The sequence below is a fragment of the Antennarius striatus genome, chromosome 19 (assembly GCF_040054535.1).
Source record: "Antennarius striatus isolate MH-2024 chromosome 19, ASM4005453v1, whole genome shotgun sequence".
Lineage (NCBI taxonomy): Eukaryota > Metazoa > Chordata > Actinopteri > Lophiiformes > Antennariidae > Antennarius > Antennarius striatus.
This window is the reverse complement of record NC_090794.1, coordinates 17860064-17877484: the sequence shown is the minus strand read 5'-3', so window position 1 is coordinate 17877484 and position 17421 is coordinate 17860064. Positions and strand designations below refer to the sequence as shown.

The window sequence follows — 17421 nt, the reverse complement described above, 5'->3', positions numbered from 1 at the left end:
TTCGGTCATCTCCTCAAGTTAGCATCTGCTTTAGCTTCTCCAGGGTCAAGGCAAAAGGCAAAGGATTTAAATACACACCACTCATCTCTGGTTTGAGCAACCCTTTCACGTATTTAAGACTATTTTATGTGGGCAGGTTTAGAGTGATTATTGACTTGATACTGAAAAGACTTTTTTTATAGAATTAGTCACTAAGTTTTTATCCACTTTATTCCAGTTGCTAAACCTTTAAAAGGCCTGGATGAGCTGCAGAATGCCAGAGGTGTGTCCTCAGATAACGAAGGGTTTTGTCTCACTCATTACCTTCAGAGCCACCTTAAAGGACCTGAACCCAGGTACATCTAGATCTAAATGTTCTGTTTAAAACATATTGATCCTTAACATTTGTAATGTTAATGGATGTATGCCACAACCCTGTGTATTCATGCTGCCTATCTTAGGCGATTTTAAATAAAGGTTCAGTTTAATTAAAATTTCTAAAAAATGTATAATGGAGGCAAATACAGGAATGCATCTTGGTCAAATTAAGATATCCAGACATAGAAAACCGCTATGCACAAATGGATCCAGATCCAGATCATAATCCAGATCAGGGAGATTAAAATGTAAATCTTGGGGTCAGTATTGGATCACAGAACAGTCTCCAAGGGATTATGGATGTGGAGTGTTCGTGAACAAGAAGGTGAAACAATACAGATTCAAATTCCTTCAAACTGATTCCATTCATCCATGAAGTCTAAATAGACAATAAACCGCTGAGGGCGGTGCTCGGAGGAGCATTTCCAGGATCGAGGAACTTGGTGGCGTGGCTTCATTGAGATAGACCTGAGTGAACTGATGCCAGGTGACATCAGTGTGTTAAGCTTTGGACTCGATCAAGGATCAACTGAAGACAGACAACACAACAGCAGAGCTTAATGAGCTCTACTGTTGGCTCTGGTAATATGTTGTAGTCGTAAGCTGAGGAGTGTTCTTACAATGCACGATAAATGCATTACGCATTAACTCCTATATTTTCTCTTCTGAGCTACAGAGCTCCATTACGTCCAAACACAAACGATAAGACCCGCTGCATCAGATGTAATCCTGCTCTAGATCAAACACACGACACACACACACATATAAAATCACCCTATTTATTTGGTTGGCTTCATAATGACTCATTTACAAATGATCCACAGGGAACCACAACAGAGTGACACCCCGCCTCACGGCCCCCCTGTCTACATGTTCTATTAGCACGTTCTATTTCAGATGTTCTCATCACTTTGAGAGAAAAAGTTATTTTTTAGTAGCTTGTTTACCGATCAACTGATTAAGTGGGCAGGGACTAAATCATCCATTTGCCCTTTGAAGGATGTTAGCTCCCATTAGCCTCAGGCTAACAGGGTAAAACTGACTTCAGAATGTGAGATCATGTAAACCCAGTTGACCAACAACTCGACACCAACCCTGATTATTAAAGTCTATGAGACAAATAAAAAACACGTATGTACACTGTTAAACAGACTTCAGTTCAAAAACATTAACAATAAGGAATTCTGTAAGTTGTTTTTCTTTTATGATTTATTTACAACAATTACAAAAATAATAATGTTTTCTTTCAGTGGCTTTTACATTTTATTCATTTGAAGATCTGAAGAGAAAAAAATAATTATTCCTGAAATGCTATGGGACACTGAAGGTCTTGTCATTGATGATTAAACCCTTGAGATGAGATGAATACTGTAAGTGGATGAAGGTCTACGTGAGTGCATAGAAGCTCTCCAGCCCATAGTTAGATTTAACAGTGAGACAGAATTAAATTACATGTTTTTACTTTTCAGCGCAATTTAATTTCAAGTGCCTTAGCTTGTTACACAGACTCAGTGGTCTTTACTGGAGAAAACCATTACTATTGATACAGACATGTGATCAATTTAATCCGTTACGTGTAGTGTTCACAACTATTAGTCTTTCATTGTCCAACATATCTGAAACGTGTTGCTGGTATGATGTTCAGGATGACCACATTAACTAAACTTAAATGAAGTAAAACTACATTTATTTTTCTTTGTATCATTTTAATATGATTATTTGTCAAGAGGATTTATTTTATCCACATTATTAATGTCTTGCTCCTTTTTACACCTGGAGTCGTAAACCAAACCCTCCTTCCAGGACCTGTAAAGATGAAAAGTATCCTGTTTGACAGGATTTAAATAGTTCTAAGAATTTCAGTCAGCTGGTTTTAAAGAATTTAATTTTAAAGAACTTTTAAACTAATAACCCTCAGACATGCTGGTTTGGCAGAGCCTGTTAGAATCTTTGTCATCTTGACATGAAAACATTTTAGTGTCCATCTAGGGCAGGAAAACAAGAAGTATTATCAGTGTGAGATGATGATAAATGCTGGTTGTCAGGGGGACGTAGTGTCTGTAGAAATAAAACATGGAGATGTGGAGGAACATTTCTCTCAGTGCTGCTCTGACGGTACGCACCAATTAGAGCTACTAAACACTGCTCACTGATCTCAGGCCTTGGATTAGTGAACATTAGAGTACTTCCAAGTACGTGGAGGCTCAGGCTTATAGAGGACACATGACTGTGGTCACAAACTAGCCAAAATGATAAACCAACAACCTGAAAGTGAACTGTGTATTCAAATGACAATTCAAAGACAAAAAATGTCAAACCTTTAAAAGATGAAATGTAAAACTGAACAGGTAACAGAAGTCCCTCCACAGTCAGAAGCTCAACACAGATCCAGATCCACTAAAGCTTCACACAAGGAGCACAATAAGAACTGCTGTTCTTTGGGTAGGGGAGCTGATGAGTACATGAATGACTATATTTTCACAGTACTTGTACATATAGCTGGTATACCATACTACACAAGACAACTGTACATGTACATCACTGCTGCTGGGATGTCCTCTCTGGCAGCAGGGAGAGGGACTGAGAGTGTGAAGTTCATTTTGGGTGTGCACACACAGGATTGGAATGGATTAGTCCTCCATCTGGTTGAAGAGCGTTGATTGCTTACATTTTGTTAAAGGGCCACAAAATGAAAAGTGATTAAATAACTATGATGCCATGAAATCAGACGACTGCTCTTGCAATGTAGTTTTAGTGAATCTGGACTTGACTGTTGTAGATGAAGTGACTTCTGTAGTTCTGGTACAGAGGAAGAGGAACATCTACAACGTGAACAGAGGCATAAAAAAAAAAAAATCAAACAAGGTCCACATGAAACTGCAACAGCAGACCCACTTCACAAGGTGCATAGACCTAAATGCATTCTGTACAAACAAGTGTGACAACCTCAGAGCAAATCAAGACTATTGAGCTGGACCAAAGTGGTCGTGGGTTGGCGGGCTACATGAGCTGTTGTCTTTGGTCTGCCAAATAGTGTGAATGCAACATAACAGAGATCACAAAAAAGCAGACCCAACGAAACATGAACACAACGGAACACATGAATGCAGGTTCTTGTACCATCAGTAACTCTCCATTCTGGTCCATAGATTAGGCCGCAGGTTGTATGAGTGGCACGTGTTGACATATGTGCTGGTGCACACGTATCGGTCACTACTAGAGTCTGTGTGGAACCAGGTTCTGTTAGTTTGGCTGGGACGCGTTGTCAAGTTTAGTGGTTTGTACAGTATTCCAGTGCTGTACAGCATGCGGCGGAAACTAAACGCATGCATGTTGAGAGGAGAAGCCTCGACTCCTCCGACACCACGATCCAAAAGTTGAGCTCCAGCGTCAGGATCAGACATCCCATGCTGCTCCGTCGTCCCCTCTTCCTCCCCTTTTAGATTTGTGCCTTTGTGGAAAAGGAATCCACGTCCTCGCTGAAGGCTTTGCTCTGTGAGGCGACTGTTGTTCCCTCGCCTTCCACAGAGGAATATTTCACCTCCGCTTTGAGCCACAAGAGCATTTTTTAAAAGATGAACAGAAGAGGGAGGCAGAGAGACAACTCAAAGGTAGCTTGTTAAACAAGACAAGTAGGAGGGAGAAGTTCTCCACACCCACAATGTCATGCTGGTCCCATCAGATGATGTGTAAACATCACAAGTGACATCCAGTCCAAACTGGAGTTAATCCAAAAAATGTAAGGAGGAGAAATATATTTTTAAAAACTGCTCCTTTTGGTGAGTCCAAAATGAGTTGAGGGTTAAGGAGGACAAAAAAATAAAAATCCCAGTCTTTGTTTGGAGAGAGGATTAGGAAATGTGTTTGTTAAAGTTTATTTTTCTCTTTTTTTTGACACCTCTCTGCACAGTGTTACATCCTCGCTGGTCGTAAAGGAACAATAAGAGTTCAGTGATGACAAATCCAGTCCTGTATGACTATGTTTCAAAATCACAACTAGACCTGCCCTAGTTACACAGCAAGCGGCGGGGGTTTTCAGAGGGAGGGGTACTACTGGTTTAATTGGCATGAAGACGATGTGACTGGAGGCGCCCGGCTTACAGGGGCCGTCTGCTGGGGATCAGGTGGGGTGAGGCGAGGGCCTGACTGGCTGGTGAGTGTGAACGGGTTCGTCTGTGTTGCTGGCAGCAGCTGGATGTGGCTGGATCATAAAAGAGGCTAGAGAAGCTAAACAGGAAGGGAAGCAGAGGTCAAACATACAGTAACACAATCCAGTAATCAGTGTCGCCAACTGCATATCCTCTATGTGAGGTTTTATTCTGAAGGTGAACTAATATCACACACGGTGTTTCACCTACCTGCTTCTGCTAGTTGACACTCACTGTCACTTTCCTGAGGGAGGAGAAGGAACATTGTTATTCCACATACAGGTTTCAGAGAGCTGACGAAATAAAGAGCATCGACCAGACAACATGTGATTAAATAGATCAGGTCTCTACTGACAAGTTGACAGTAAAAACAACAAGTCCAGCTCTGAAGCCACACACAGCACGTTGTTTTAGTTGCACATTAAATATCACACTGCTGAATCCAGAGGAACATGCAGAGCAGAGACTCTAACAGTATCTGAGGATTATAACACTGAGGTATCATTACATACTGTACATTACATGACAAACATTTGGGCAGCGTGAAACAACATGCAGGTACAGGCGGCTGCAGCGAACATCTCAGCGTCAGGTGGACAACGTGGGTTGTTATGGATGAAGAAGCGGTGATGACGTACAATCAGCCAGCTGACAAATTAGGATGGAGACCTTTCATACGAGACAAAATGGACTGACGGACGATGGGACACGGAACTGACAGACGGTAGTTCTTACGAGTCATTTTGACTCTGGTAAGCTCTCTCCGGGGTTTTCTTCCCCTGCTGGAGCGGTCGCCGCCTGGCGCTCGTCCTGAGGCGTCGGCGTTGGCATTGGCAGAGGGATGGGCTGACTCTGGCCCTCTGGGCCCTCTGGACCCACGTTAGATGTGGGCTGACCTATAATTACCGTGTAACCTGTTGGATTGGAGCAGTTATAGAAAGCCCCAGGCTGGTTATAGATTCACTCTTTTGATCCATGTTTCCACACAAGCTGCTTCAGCAATAACAGACATGAAGTTGTATTACAGATTTAATAGGGAGAGTGAAACCTGGACAGAGAATGGCACAGAAGCAGAAGGTCACTAGTGATTATTTATCTCAGGATACTCTTAGAACATCTGGATGTCGTTTATTGGTGTAGTGATTATCATCCCTGCATGGAGGAAGAAGGTCCTGGTCTAGTATGATCCACAGGTTCTAGTGGTGAACGTTAGTGATATTATAAAGGTGGACAACACAGATGCTCATGGTTTCTCTGAATCCTTGGGTAAAACATATTGTAGCATTTACCATTAGAACTGAAATTTTTAAAGTGGCTGCTGGTTTTATTGAAATTATTTTTATTTATTCTTAATGCAGGAAAATCTTTTTAAACTGGTGATCAGATTAAAAACCCACCATCGCTGTTATGTACCAAAGTACCACCTGGCTGAACAATCCAGAGAAAGACATTTCCATTTCCATATTATTATTCTTTGTGAATTTCAAGAGGCAAAGCATGTTTGTGTTTGTGTGGTACAACCACAGACCAGAGCACAGCTGATGCACCCGGTCATGCCGGACTGGACTCGTGACAGGTTCCTGACCCGACAGGTTCACGGTCTCGTACTCAACAGACAGAGTAATAGCAAAACCAGACATGCTCTCACCCTGAAGAGGCTCTATGCAGCTCCGTTTAGATCACCATTGTGCTAAAGTGATTCAGACTGTCTTCAGAATTTTACTTCATCTTTTCGATGTGTATGCACTTGATTCTTAAATATACAGTGCAGCGGTACCTCTACTTACGAACGTCTCTTCAAAAAATTTCAAGTTACGAAACGACTCAACAGGAAAATATTTCCTCTAGTTACGAAAGAAATTTCAAGATACGAAAGGTAAAAATACAGTTTGGGCTGATCCTCACAGCTCCCAACGTTTACTGAACGCATCATTCTCATAGCTGCTCTGCCATTGGCAATTACCTAGCATCCTGGCATCCCATTGGCTAAGAGTGACCTCTGTGTGGAGCTAGGAAGGTGTCTGTGAAGCGTCCTCGTCATTCGGCCCTCGACCCCTGAGGTGTTCTGATAGTTTTAGGTAAATATATTAACTTTTTAATGACCTCGTGAAGGAGGATTCAGGCGAGGGAAAGTCGGCGAAAGAACACCAGGAGTTTAAGGCGTCGCGTGGGTGGTTGGAGAAGTTCAGAAGGAGGACTGGAATTCACTCTGTTGTTCATGGGGGGGCAAGAGGGCATGAACCAAAGAGGGCAAAAAACAATGAGGACAGCAGTTAAAAGGTAAATGACCATCATTATTATTCTTTACTCTATTCTTTGTTTTTTACGTTATGCACAACTCTCATTTATTGTGTAATAATCTAATTGTAACATGTATTTGTTACATGTTTTGATGCATTTTTATAAATCATTCATGTCTGAATTTTGGGGGGCTTGGAACGGATTAGGGCGTTTGCATGGAAAACTACTCTACTTACGAAATTCTCTACTTAAGAAATTTCTTCCAGAACCAGTTAATTCCATAAGTAGAGGTACCACTGTATATCATTGTATAGTATAATTGAATAGTTTATATATATTATATTTTTTCTGATAACCATGTGCTTTGCTCGTCTTTCATGAAAAGGCAGAAATACCTGACTCAAATATTTGCGATTTTAAATAAAATTGTTGTTATAGAAAAGTTATTTTACATGGAACAGAGTAGCAGATGATTCAGTGTTTAAAATTGAGAAAATTACACCAGAAATTTCACAGTGAAATAACGTGGTCACATAAATGTATACATGTATAGTATAAGAGCTTGAGTCTTAAGTCATTCACTACATTTAGAGGAGCTAATAATCCATCATATGTGGACAGTGGGAGGTGGTCAGCGCCTAATGGAAGCCTGAATCTACTTGTTTTAGTCACAAAGAGTTGCACCAGAAAATGTGTCAACCGATGAAAAACAAAGGAATGTAGACTATTTGCAACACATCAGTGAGCTGAAGGAGCTGCACGAAAGCAATGCTCAGTTTCAAAGGTTCTGGGTAAAGTGATGAGGTTGAGTCTAAACCATGAAGAACAGCTCTCACCTCCGTCTTGCTCGGCTCTGATTTGGGCCTCCAGGTCTTCGGGGTCGACGTACTGGTAGTTCTCATCATCGTCGGGTGGTTTACACTTCCCACAGCAGAAACAGCAGCAGCAGCAACAGCAGCAGCAGGTGAACAGCGTGCAGCACAGCACCAGACCCTGCAGGGGTTCACCAGAAGAATGGAGCTCAGGAACATGACGGCAGACGGGGGTCAGCAGCAGCATCAACCCCCAAATCACACACAGAAGGTTCAATTCATGAAAACTTGATGGGTTTTTGTCTCCGAGTCACAGACATCAAAAATGTTTACGCAAACTAAAATCTGAATCTGTGGCAGTAATAATTTATCCGTCCTGTGATACTGAGAGGAAGAACACAAGAGCCTTCTCTTCCATAACTGACTTCATTTTTTTCTTTTACTAAAACTTTTACATTGAAGACCAAACAAAAGCACCAACCTTAAACCACCATTTGGACATGAGGAAGTAGTATTTGACACTCTCCTCTCCGAACTGTTCCGACACGTAGAGCCCCATGGAGCCATACTCATCATAGATCTTCCTCTTGGTCTCATCATTTAGAATGGAGTTGGCGTTATTGATCTCCTTGAACTTCTCTGCTGCCTCCGGATTGTCCGGGTTCTTGTCTGGGTGATACTTCAAAGCTAACTTCCTGACAGGAGAGAAGAGCAAACACATAATTAAATCGCACAACCTGAAACAGAGGAATACGGAATGTAGAAAGAGTCACTTCATTAAACATCAACCACATCAGACTGTTGTCATCATAAAGATGTCATTATAAAGAATAAGAATAAGGTTCCTCCACCGCACTGAAACCCAGGGAATCTGTAATAAAGGCTAGATATAAACTGATCTTACTCAAGTTTTCTCTAATAGACATGATTAAATGTGAATCACGTCGCTGATTGACAAACAACAACGAGCATCAAAAGAACCTGTCCGGTCAGTTCAGAAAGGGGAAAAAGATTCTGTTCTTCCACCTGCTTTTTGTCCTGGGTGACAGTCATCTGGAACGGTTTCAGAAACGCTTATTAAATAAGTCAGCAATCTATTTTAGAAAATAAAGGATTCAAAAATGGAATGGAAATGATTATTTTTTGCAGACATCAATGTTTGGTTCTAATAAATGAATGATTTAACGACTCTTTGATGCCTCATATCAAGCAAACACCTGCTAGTTATAGCGGTTAGATTTGTAAATTATATATTTCTATTAGTTAATGTTGGTTGTCATGGATTCTGTAAACCTGTGAGAAGCATTTCAAACATTTAACAGACATTAATTAAATCTAAATCAAATCAAGTAAATAAAACCATGCTTGGCATAAATAAACTCCATTTGTTCTGACAGAAATCTGCTCTTTAGCAACATGTCAGGGGAAACGTCTCTGAGCAGCACTGAGGAATCACCTGCTAAAAGGGGAATTTACCTTCACAATCAGGAAGAGGATTAAACAAATGACAGCAAAGGATCTGAAACACCTGGACTGATACTTCCACTGTGGTCATCCTGCCTTCTCTAGAGAATCTAATCCTGTCACAGAGGCGGCTTCGCTCGAGTCGTTCAGAATGTTGACACTGCTAACCTGTAGGCCTTCTTGATGTCCTCAGCTGACGCTCCTTTTTCCAGCCCTAGCACCTTGTACACACTCTCCCCAGCGGTGGACATCTTCCTTTGGGGACGGGGTGGGTTTGGTTCAGCCATGGCTCACCTCTGTTAATGTGAGGAGAAAACATACACAACGTCCACAAATGTCTGTAGATGATGGCATTATAGAGTTACTTACGCATGTACACCAGGACAGAACACAGACGAGTCACCTGAACTACTTTGTGTCAGTGGATCAGCTTTGCTGTTTACCAAAGGTGCAGCTCAGTTTGTGTTTAATTGCACAAAACATTCCTGGAGGGTGAACTGATATCTTTAGTATAGAACAAGTCTAAAGACATCCGGTGAATATTGAAGTGTCTACAACAGTTTTTGTACAACAGAAAACAGGTAACAGGGGACAGGGCAGACACCAAAGCTTTATTTACAACTCAACAACGCTCCATCTGTGGAAATGAAACGTTAAAACTTTCTTGTTGTACAAAGTGTGTTCACCCCTGGGCACCAGGACAACAGGAAGTGGACTTCTTTGGTGCAGACACATAAATAAAACACTGAATCAGACTGGGGGTGATGACTTATAGTCATATTCAATAGCTTGGACTTAGTGATTTACAATTACAATACGAAGAGGGATTTCTATTGAACGATGACTACTGTACACACACACACACACACACACACACACACCCTAAGCCGTATAAATAATGCTGTGTGGGTCGCTGACTAAAGAAGATTACATTTTGCTGATCTCACAGATTACCCATCCAAGTCCATGTCAGAGAGGCCAGTGTCCTGATCAGACTTTGGCTAGACGGCACAACACACAAGAACACACCGCAACAAACTAGACCAAGAAAGCCCACAGATCATTGATGTGTTCTGGAACAGATGGCATCCTACTGTACAGACTGCCAACATACTGTACAGCAGCACAATATGTACACTCAAAGTGACTTCAAAGTGCAACACCGCTTCTTTGGTCCAGTGGGAAAAGAGCATTGTCTCTGTTTGAAGTGGTAGAATGTCTAAGTCGAGCAGCTTTTAGGATAATTCTCAACATGTGAGGTGCAGTGATCCACACTCCACTGGTTGTGATAAAGCTGGAGTCTGTCAGAAAACAGAACCATCACAGTCACTACTAGGGTCAATGTAGTCACTAATTCACCTGTAGTGCATGTTTCTGGTGATTGGAGGAAGCAGGAGAACCCAGAGGGAACCCACGAAGACTCGGGGAGAAAAAGTCCACACAGACAAGTCCTCAGGTTAACTAACCCATCCCTATACTGGGCTAGCACTAGGAGCTAGTATGACTAAGCCACTGTGGCTCAGTGTAAAAGAATTGAGTAAGCCACAGAAAGTCACACTCTGTGTCCAAGACAGCGGCTTGCTGCAATAGCAAGTAAAACTAACAAGTAAACACTGACTAATACCAAGAATCAAATTTATGAAAATCAAAGTGTCTAAGGTCCCGTCCACACGATGACGGATTTTTTTAAAACGCAACTTTTCTGTTGCATTTACGCCTTCCGTCCGCAGGACAACACAGATATCCGGAACGAAAACGCAACTTTTCGAAAACGCTGGCCGAGGTAGATTTTTAAAAAAACGCTGGGTCTGCGTTGTCGTGTGGACGGCGTATCCGCAACTTTTAAAAAACGCTGACGTTTTGCCTGCAACGAAAACCGCTGTGACGTTATATTTATCGGCCCGTGTGTTGTGACAACAAAATACGAAGGATTCCTATTGGATAAAATTTGACTCAATACTGCCACCACATGGTTTGGCATGCTTATAGCCGTCTTCGAAAACGCACTGCTGCGTTTACGTGTGGATGGAGATTTTTTTGAAAACGATGTCGTGTGGACGCGAATCGTTTTCAAAAAGTAGTGTTTTCAAAAAAATCCGCCATCGTGTGGGCGGGGCCTAAGTCAAAGTTAAAATGTCTTGTAGTCCAAGTAAAACTTACAAGTAAACATTGAGTAATATTTTGTATGACTATCTTCACACATCTTCAATGCAAGTTTCCAATTGTTTGGGGGTGTAAAACCACACTTGTCATAGGGGTGTGGGGGGGGAATATCCCCCACGCATGGGGGATCGGGGGCACCCCGGGGAAATTTTTTGGAAAATGGGGTTGTTTTCCTGCATTCTGGTGCATTCTGAGGGCAAAATCTTCTGTTCAGTTTACCTCCAAAAACGGCGAAGTGGTGAATGGCTAGCGCAAGCTCAGCTATAGTAAGGCAAGAGACGATGTGTCGACATCAAGCTGGAAGTGCAGCAGTCCACCACACAATATGTTCTCCATCCCATAATGGTATGTGTATGCCAGCATTATGTAGTCAGAGGAAAAAGAACAGAGAATGAACATGAGCTGAACATGAATCAGGATTAACAGGTCTGCATCCTGCGCCTCAGACACGGGTCCTGACTGGCCACTGCCACCTCGATTACTGCAACCAGCTTATGGGGAATGAAGTAATGATGGATATTGTTAAAACTTGTAAAAATTGCAAAAGCTGATCTAATTCTGTCAAGCTATTTTTGGGGGATGTGAATAGATCGTACAATGTTGTATAATAACATACACATGAGCACAAAGTACCCTTACACGCCCTTTTTGTTGGGCTGTAATAAAGGTGCAAGAAGTATTTACTCAGAAATACTGGGACACAGCTCACAGGATCCACAGCAGACTTCCAGTGTTGCAGACGCACTTTGTTTTGTTTGTTAAAGTTTCATTGTAATACTATATTAACATAAATTGAGTTATGGGTTGACTGGAAGCAGAAAAAATCACCCAACAACAGTACTCCACTTGTTCATGTCCAGCCTCTTTGTAGTTTCTTCCACTATCCTCCTGGGGGCATTTTGCTCTAAATGCTTCACTTCTCACTTTTGTTCCCCGTGAATGAAAGTCTTTGTCTGCTGCAGGTTTGATTCTGTTGTATCTAATCTGATCAGTTAAGAGGCTCTCATTGCAGAAAGCACTGAGGGCTTCACGCGGTTCATCTGTAAATGAAATGGTCAAATGGTTCTGTGCCTTCTCTCTCCAAAAATGATACAACTGACTAACCAATAGTGATTTCTGCACAGTAAAACAGGCAGTGAATGACAAACAGAATATTAAACTGAAGCGCAACAACCTTGCCTGCCTCGCTACAGATTCTGAAATATGGGCGTTTTATATACCTTCAACCAGAAAACACATAAAATCTGTCCTCAGCTATTTTATCACCTGACTTTCAGGGTGGGAACAAAGTACAGTCACGATCTGCCATTCTGATCCTCAGTAATGGCACTGAACAATCCCTTTCTTAACACATTCCTGATATCAGGAACAAGAATGGGATGCATGGGCGAAAACACAACACAAAAAGAATTTAAAGGACTAAATCCATGGGATGGGTATTATTCCATCATTTGATAATGATTTTCAATCAATCAATCAACTTATTTATATAGCGCTTAATAAAGTCAACAGACATTTCAAAGCGCTTGAATGTGAAGGTCCTGTGAAAAAACTGAAACCTCATTAGGTTAAACTAAAGATGCCAGCGGCAGACCCAGACGATACATCAACTGAAGAAAGAAAGCTGACAGGGGTACTCAAAAAACTATACTAATGTACCGCACAGCCTATTGGTCAGCCTGGCAAGAAGATTTATATAGACCTTACCTGTTTAATACATAAGGAACAAGACCAGGAAGCTTCTGTCAATAGAGATAGGAGGTGATCAAATTGCAGCTCAGCGGTTCAATAAGTAATCGATCAAATCACTGAATGAGGCCTGCATGTAGCTAATTAACCCAATTGCTGACATGCAATTGGGTTAATTAGCTACATGCAGCTGTTTTGATGCAAAATCTTAAGCAGTCCTGCTTGTATCCATATTATATATTTATATATTATATATTATAAATATATTATATTTTATATACTGCATATAAAATTCTGTATGTAATAAAAGTTCTGATGTATATTATATTACCTGAAAAGCATGTCAGCAAAAAGATAAAAGCACAAACTCCAGTAGCCGAAGTGTCTTTAAGCATGTATTATGACTTACATCGAGACAACATTCAAATTCTAGGAGGTTAACAGTAAAAACTAGAACCAAGGCAGTCAGAGACACCCCTGAATCCAAAACCCTGACCTACTTTCATAGATCAAAGCACCACCTTTGATCTATGGTCTTACTCACACTGGCCTTCTCACTTGTCTTTCTATCTTATCCGGTTCCTGAGTGCACAAAAGTTGAAATTTGACCTTGACCTAGTTTTCTCATCATCTCATTTTCATCCCCTTTGCTGCCTGAGTAATGTGCTTTTTGTTTCATCTTTCTATCTGCGACGGTTGTGAAGATATTTGGTGGACTAACCAAAGATCAAACGAACAGACGAACACTGACAATTACCATACATCCCCGCTTTGAAGCAGGATGCAAAAAAAGTAACACCGCACATCCTATTGATTTGTGAATACTTGATTCACTGTGGAACACAAATTTGTGTTTACACAACGTTGCCATACATTCCTTCATAAGTGCAGCAAAGAGTAGAGTTGGACTTCTGAACACAGAAAACTGCATGAAGTAGATAACTGGTAGAACAATATGACCGCAATGAAGGCACATTCAGCCAGTTTCAACTACAAAAGCACATCACTGTTCCAAGACCCTTATTAACAGTTAATAATTAAACATAAATGTGTCTTGAAACATCTGAACCAATATCAATGGGCACAAAAACAAATTTGTGGCACAAACACAAAATGACTTATTGTACTAGTCAGGTCCATATTTAGAAACTCTTTATCACTACCTCATGATGACATTGTTTCATTCCAGTTGGCTAAATGCTTACTGCTTGTCAAAAATGCATGAATTAAAAAAATCATGCTATGACAGAGGATAACGACTCTGTTCCATCTCACCAAGACTCTCAAGATAGACTGCAATTCTAAAAATAGTCTCTTTGTTGTTAAAAATAATGTCTTTTTAAGGCTTGTGGTGTGTTGTTAATGGAAAAAATAGAAGGGAAGCAAACATAAACTCTTTACAAAATAACAGGATAAAAAGAAAAAACACATTTTTTGAATTCATATCTGGTGTAAATTGAAAAAACACACTTGACTTTCATGCTAAACCCTGACGTATGACAAGAATCCTGAGCCTTAGTATGGGAGCCAACATTATGTCCTTTTATTACAGCAGAGAGAATATGCAGAACATTAGCAACATACACTACTAATGTAGAGCATTATAGCAAAAACACTGGTTCCCACTGTAAAACTTGTATATGTTAAGGTATGGATAAACTTTGAAACCTGAGTCGAAGGCAAGAAAAAAAACCCATTTATATAAAATAGACCTTATGACAACTAGAAAGCACTGAGAGATGACACACCTACACTCCACTACACTACACTACACCTACACTTACAGTATACTTACTAATGCTACTGGATTACTGCAGCCTGGACAAAGTACACACTCTGATGTTGCTCTACTTGGATCTGCCTTGCGTGAAATGTAGAGATACATAATTCTTAGCAGTGCAGTCTGGTGTCTGTCCTCCGCAGTTTCATCAGAGGACAGAGACCAACCATCAACAAAAATATAACTTTTTTGCCAGAAATCTGTACTAGAATGAAGGACAAAATTTAGAGGACAGTGGTGAGGACAGCCATGATGGATGGATTAGAGACAGTGGTGCTGAAAAGAAGACAGGAAGTGAAGCTGAAGGTGGAGGAAATGAAGATGTTGAGGTTCTCTAGGAGTGACCAGGTTTGATCGGATCGGAACTGAGTTCATCAGAGGACTCTGATGGTTTGGACATGTCCAGAGGAGAGATGGTGAGGATGTTGGTGAAAGGGTGAGGAGGATGGAGCTACCAGGAAAGAGCACAAGAGGAAGACCAAAGAGAAGGTGGATGCATGTAGTGAGGAAGACACCTAAAGGGACACGCCCAAAGGAAAAGAAGAAGACTGTAATATTATCTTAATTACTTTTTGGCAGATTTTCATCGTTTTGTCTTCTAGAAGTGACTTGTTGCCTAGCAAATACATAAAATCCATTTAAATGACAGCATCTGCATTTTGGGGGGCTGGTGCCATGTGTTTTACCCTCTCTGTCACATGTATTTGGGGACAGCAAGAGTTCAGTCCACAAGGACGTGGTTTGGGGGCTGGAGGGTGGACAGTTCAGGTCCAGCTTGGAGCAAACTACAGTGTGAACTGGCAGCTGAAAAGGTGTCAGTTCACTTCCTGAGCACTGCCATTGTGCCCTTGTGCAAACCCTGTATCTATACATAAAATACACATGCAGGAAGGAGCCTGGAAAAAAATAAAAAAAGCCCCCATCTGTCAGTGTTCATGAAAACAAAAAAAAGCGGTGAAGAATCCGATGTGGGTGTGAACACAACTGGATGAGTTTTGTTAGTTTAGATTAAGTATAATTACTGCTCAACTCTTAACTAAATAACTAAAGTAAACACACTTGAAGTTGAATAAATAAAAGCGTCACATGAAGACGTTTGTCGTCCTGCGGAGGTGATCGATCAGTCTGTGGTGGATCGAACCGGGCCTGGAGGCAGGACAGCGGCCGAAGACGGAGCGCCGCGGGATTGTCGTCTGTTCGTCCTTGTGGAGCTCTAATCCGGTGCTAATCTCCCCACACAAGGAGAAACTCTATTTTACATGTAATTCAAGAAAACCGTGTGACAGGGGCCACGAACATGAGGACATGGTCCCTGTCGGTACGTGGGGTCATTTCTCTGCGGCTTTCTGAATGAAAGACGCCGTCATGTCGGCCCCGTGGTGACAGGTACCGTCACCGGGCTGCGGGCCAACCCGACGCGACACCTGCGACACCGGCCCCCGGAGGGGTTTCATCCAGGACACCACCTCATGTCTGGATGAATCAACACGCCAGTAAATAGCCAGGGCCCGGTCCGGAGCTACATGCTAGCCGGAGGCGGCTCTGGTACCGCTACACCGGGCAGACTCACATAGCTGGACCGAACTAGGATTGAAACACTAGATTTATTTTTTTATTATTTATTTATTGTGAGCAACATTACGTAATTTTCTTCAGGAATAAATAAGCAGATAAATATGATTTAGAACACATGCAGCACATTTTCCAACAAATGCTCGCTACCATCCTCACCGCAGCGTCTCCATACTGACGTGATGAGCTCCTGTCAATACTTCTCTCGTGTTGAATGCATTCCGACAGACGTCTGACTTATCGTTAATGATCTTTGATGGGGCCACAACACCCCCTCTGCCCCTCACCCCCTCAGCCCCCCAGCAACGGATGAACTGCCCTCGTTCAGAAACGAGTCCGCCTTAAACTGACAGCTTTTTAAACGGACTTCTGCGCACACGACCCGGACCGCCACACGGGGAGCTAGCATAAAGCTAGCCGATAAAGGTGTTACCGGAACGCCTTACCTTGTGCACACCGAACGCTGTTTGTCCCTCTGTGAGGTTAACTGGCTCATAGAGGCATCCGTGTTAATGCCTCAACCCTCAGTCTGAACGGTGTTTTTGCCCCGTGGAGGCAGATTGTAGCCTGTCGTAACCGGTCGCTGCTTCGCGTGACTCCCTGCCCGGGGACGGGAGCTCTGATTGGCTGATTCCTCCTTCCCGGAAGTGAAGGATGAAGCGATGCTTTCAAAGCTCCGCCCCTTTATTCCACCGACAATTTCAATAAGGAAAATGCTGATGAATAATACCGACGATCATTATTGTATTTAAATATTTTAAAAGACGCATTTTAGAATTTATCAGCACAAAATTATTTTCGAATACGTTGTTTTAATAGTTATGACTAATAAAATATACTTTGGGGTCCCACTGGAGAATGTCACTAATGTGTGAACAATACCTTTACCTCTTTAAACAAGCTGAAAAAGATTTTTTATTTTATAGCTTCTGTTACATTTCATTCATGAATAACCACGCAATTTATTTTTCCACTAATCCCTCTAGAAACCAATTAATGAAAGATCTGATGTACATGTTCCATCATGGAAAAGTCCATCCTTATCTTCATAAACAGTTACCAAGAACTGTGTGGAGATCTGACACTGATTTATTTCCAGGGCAACCAACCGTACTACAGTTTAATAGGGAAGGAGTCAAACCTCTGTTAACAGCAGCAGCAGGAGCAGCATGAAGGCCCTGAAACTGCAGATACA

General features: G+C 41.7%; 1 protein-coding gene across 3 annotated transcripts; it reads right to left on the bottom strand.

Annotated features, from left to right (window-relative positions):
• Nucleotides 1-1133: 1133 nt before the first annotated feature.
• On the bottom strand, nucleotides 1134-17317 carry dnajc5ga (DnaJ (Hsp40) homolog, subfamily C, member 5 gamma a). Of its 3 annotated transcripts, none has more exons than XM_068342906.1 (7): nucleotides 16673-17317; nucleotides 9191-9318; nucleotides 8040-8253; nucleotides 7583-7739; nucleotides 5241-5419; nucleotides 4716-4749; nucleotides 1134-4584 (listed from the first exon to the last, which is right to left on the bottom strand). In XM_068342906.1, exons 2-5 carry the CDS (start codon nucleotides 9307-9309, stop codon nucleotides 5244-5246), a joined length of 666 nt encoding a protein of 221 aa, XP_068199007.1. In that variant the 5' UTR covers nucleotides 9310-9318; nucleotides 16673-17317; the 3' UTR covers nucleotides 1134-4584; nucleotides 4716-4749; nucleotides 5241-5243. The 3 variants fall into 3 exon arrangements, with proteins under 3 accessions (XP_068199007.1, XP_068199008.1, XP_068199009.1); XM_068342907.1 differs by lacking the exon at nucleotides 16673-17317 and adding an exon at nucleotides 16386-16511; XM_068342908.1 differs by lacking the exon at nucleotides 5241-5419.
• Nucleotides 17318-17421: the final 104 nt, after the last annotated feature.

What these genes read in the sequence shown, in the direction of transcription:
- dnajc5ga (XM_068342906.1), bottom strand. Translation starts at nt 9,309, where the DNA reads ATGGCTGAACCAAACCCACCCCGTCCCCAAAGGAAGATGTCCACCGCT. An exon ending in GACATCAAGAAGGCCTACAG is followed by an intron (nt 8,254 to 9,190) that starts GTTAGCAGTGTC and finishes CTCTCCTGTCAG; the next exon opens with GAAGTTAGCTTTGAAGTATC. An exon ending in CAGAGCCGAGCAAGACGGAG is followed by an intron (nt 5,420 to 7,582) that starts GTGAGAGCTGTT and finishes CCAATCCAACAG; the next exon opens with GTTACACGGTAATTATAGGT.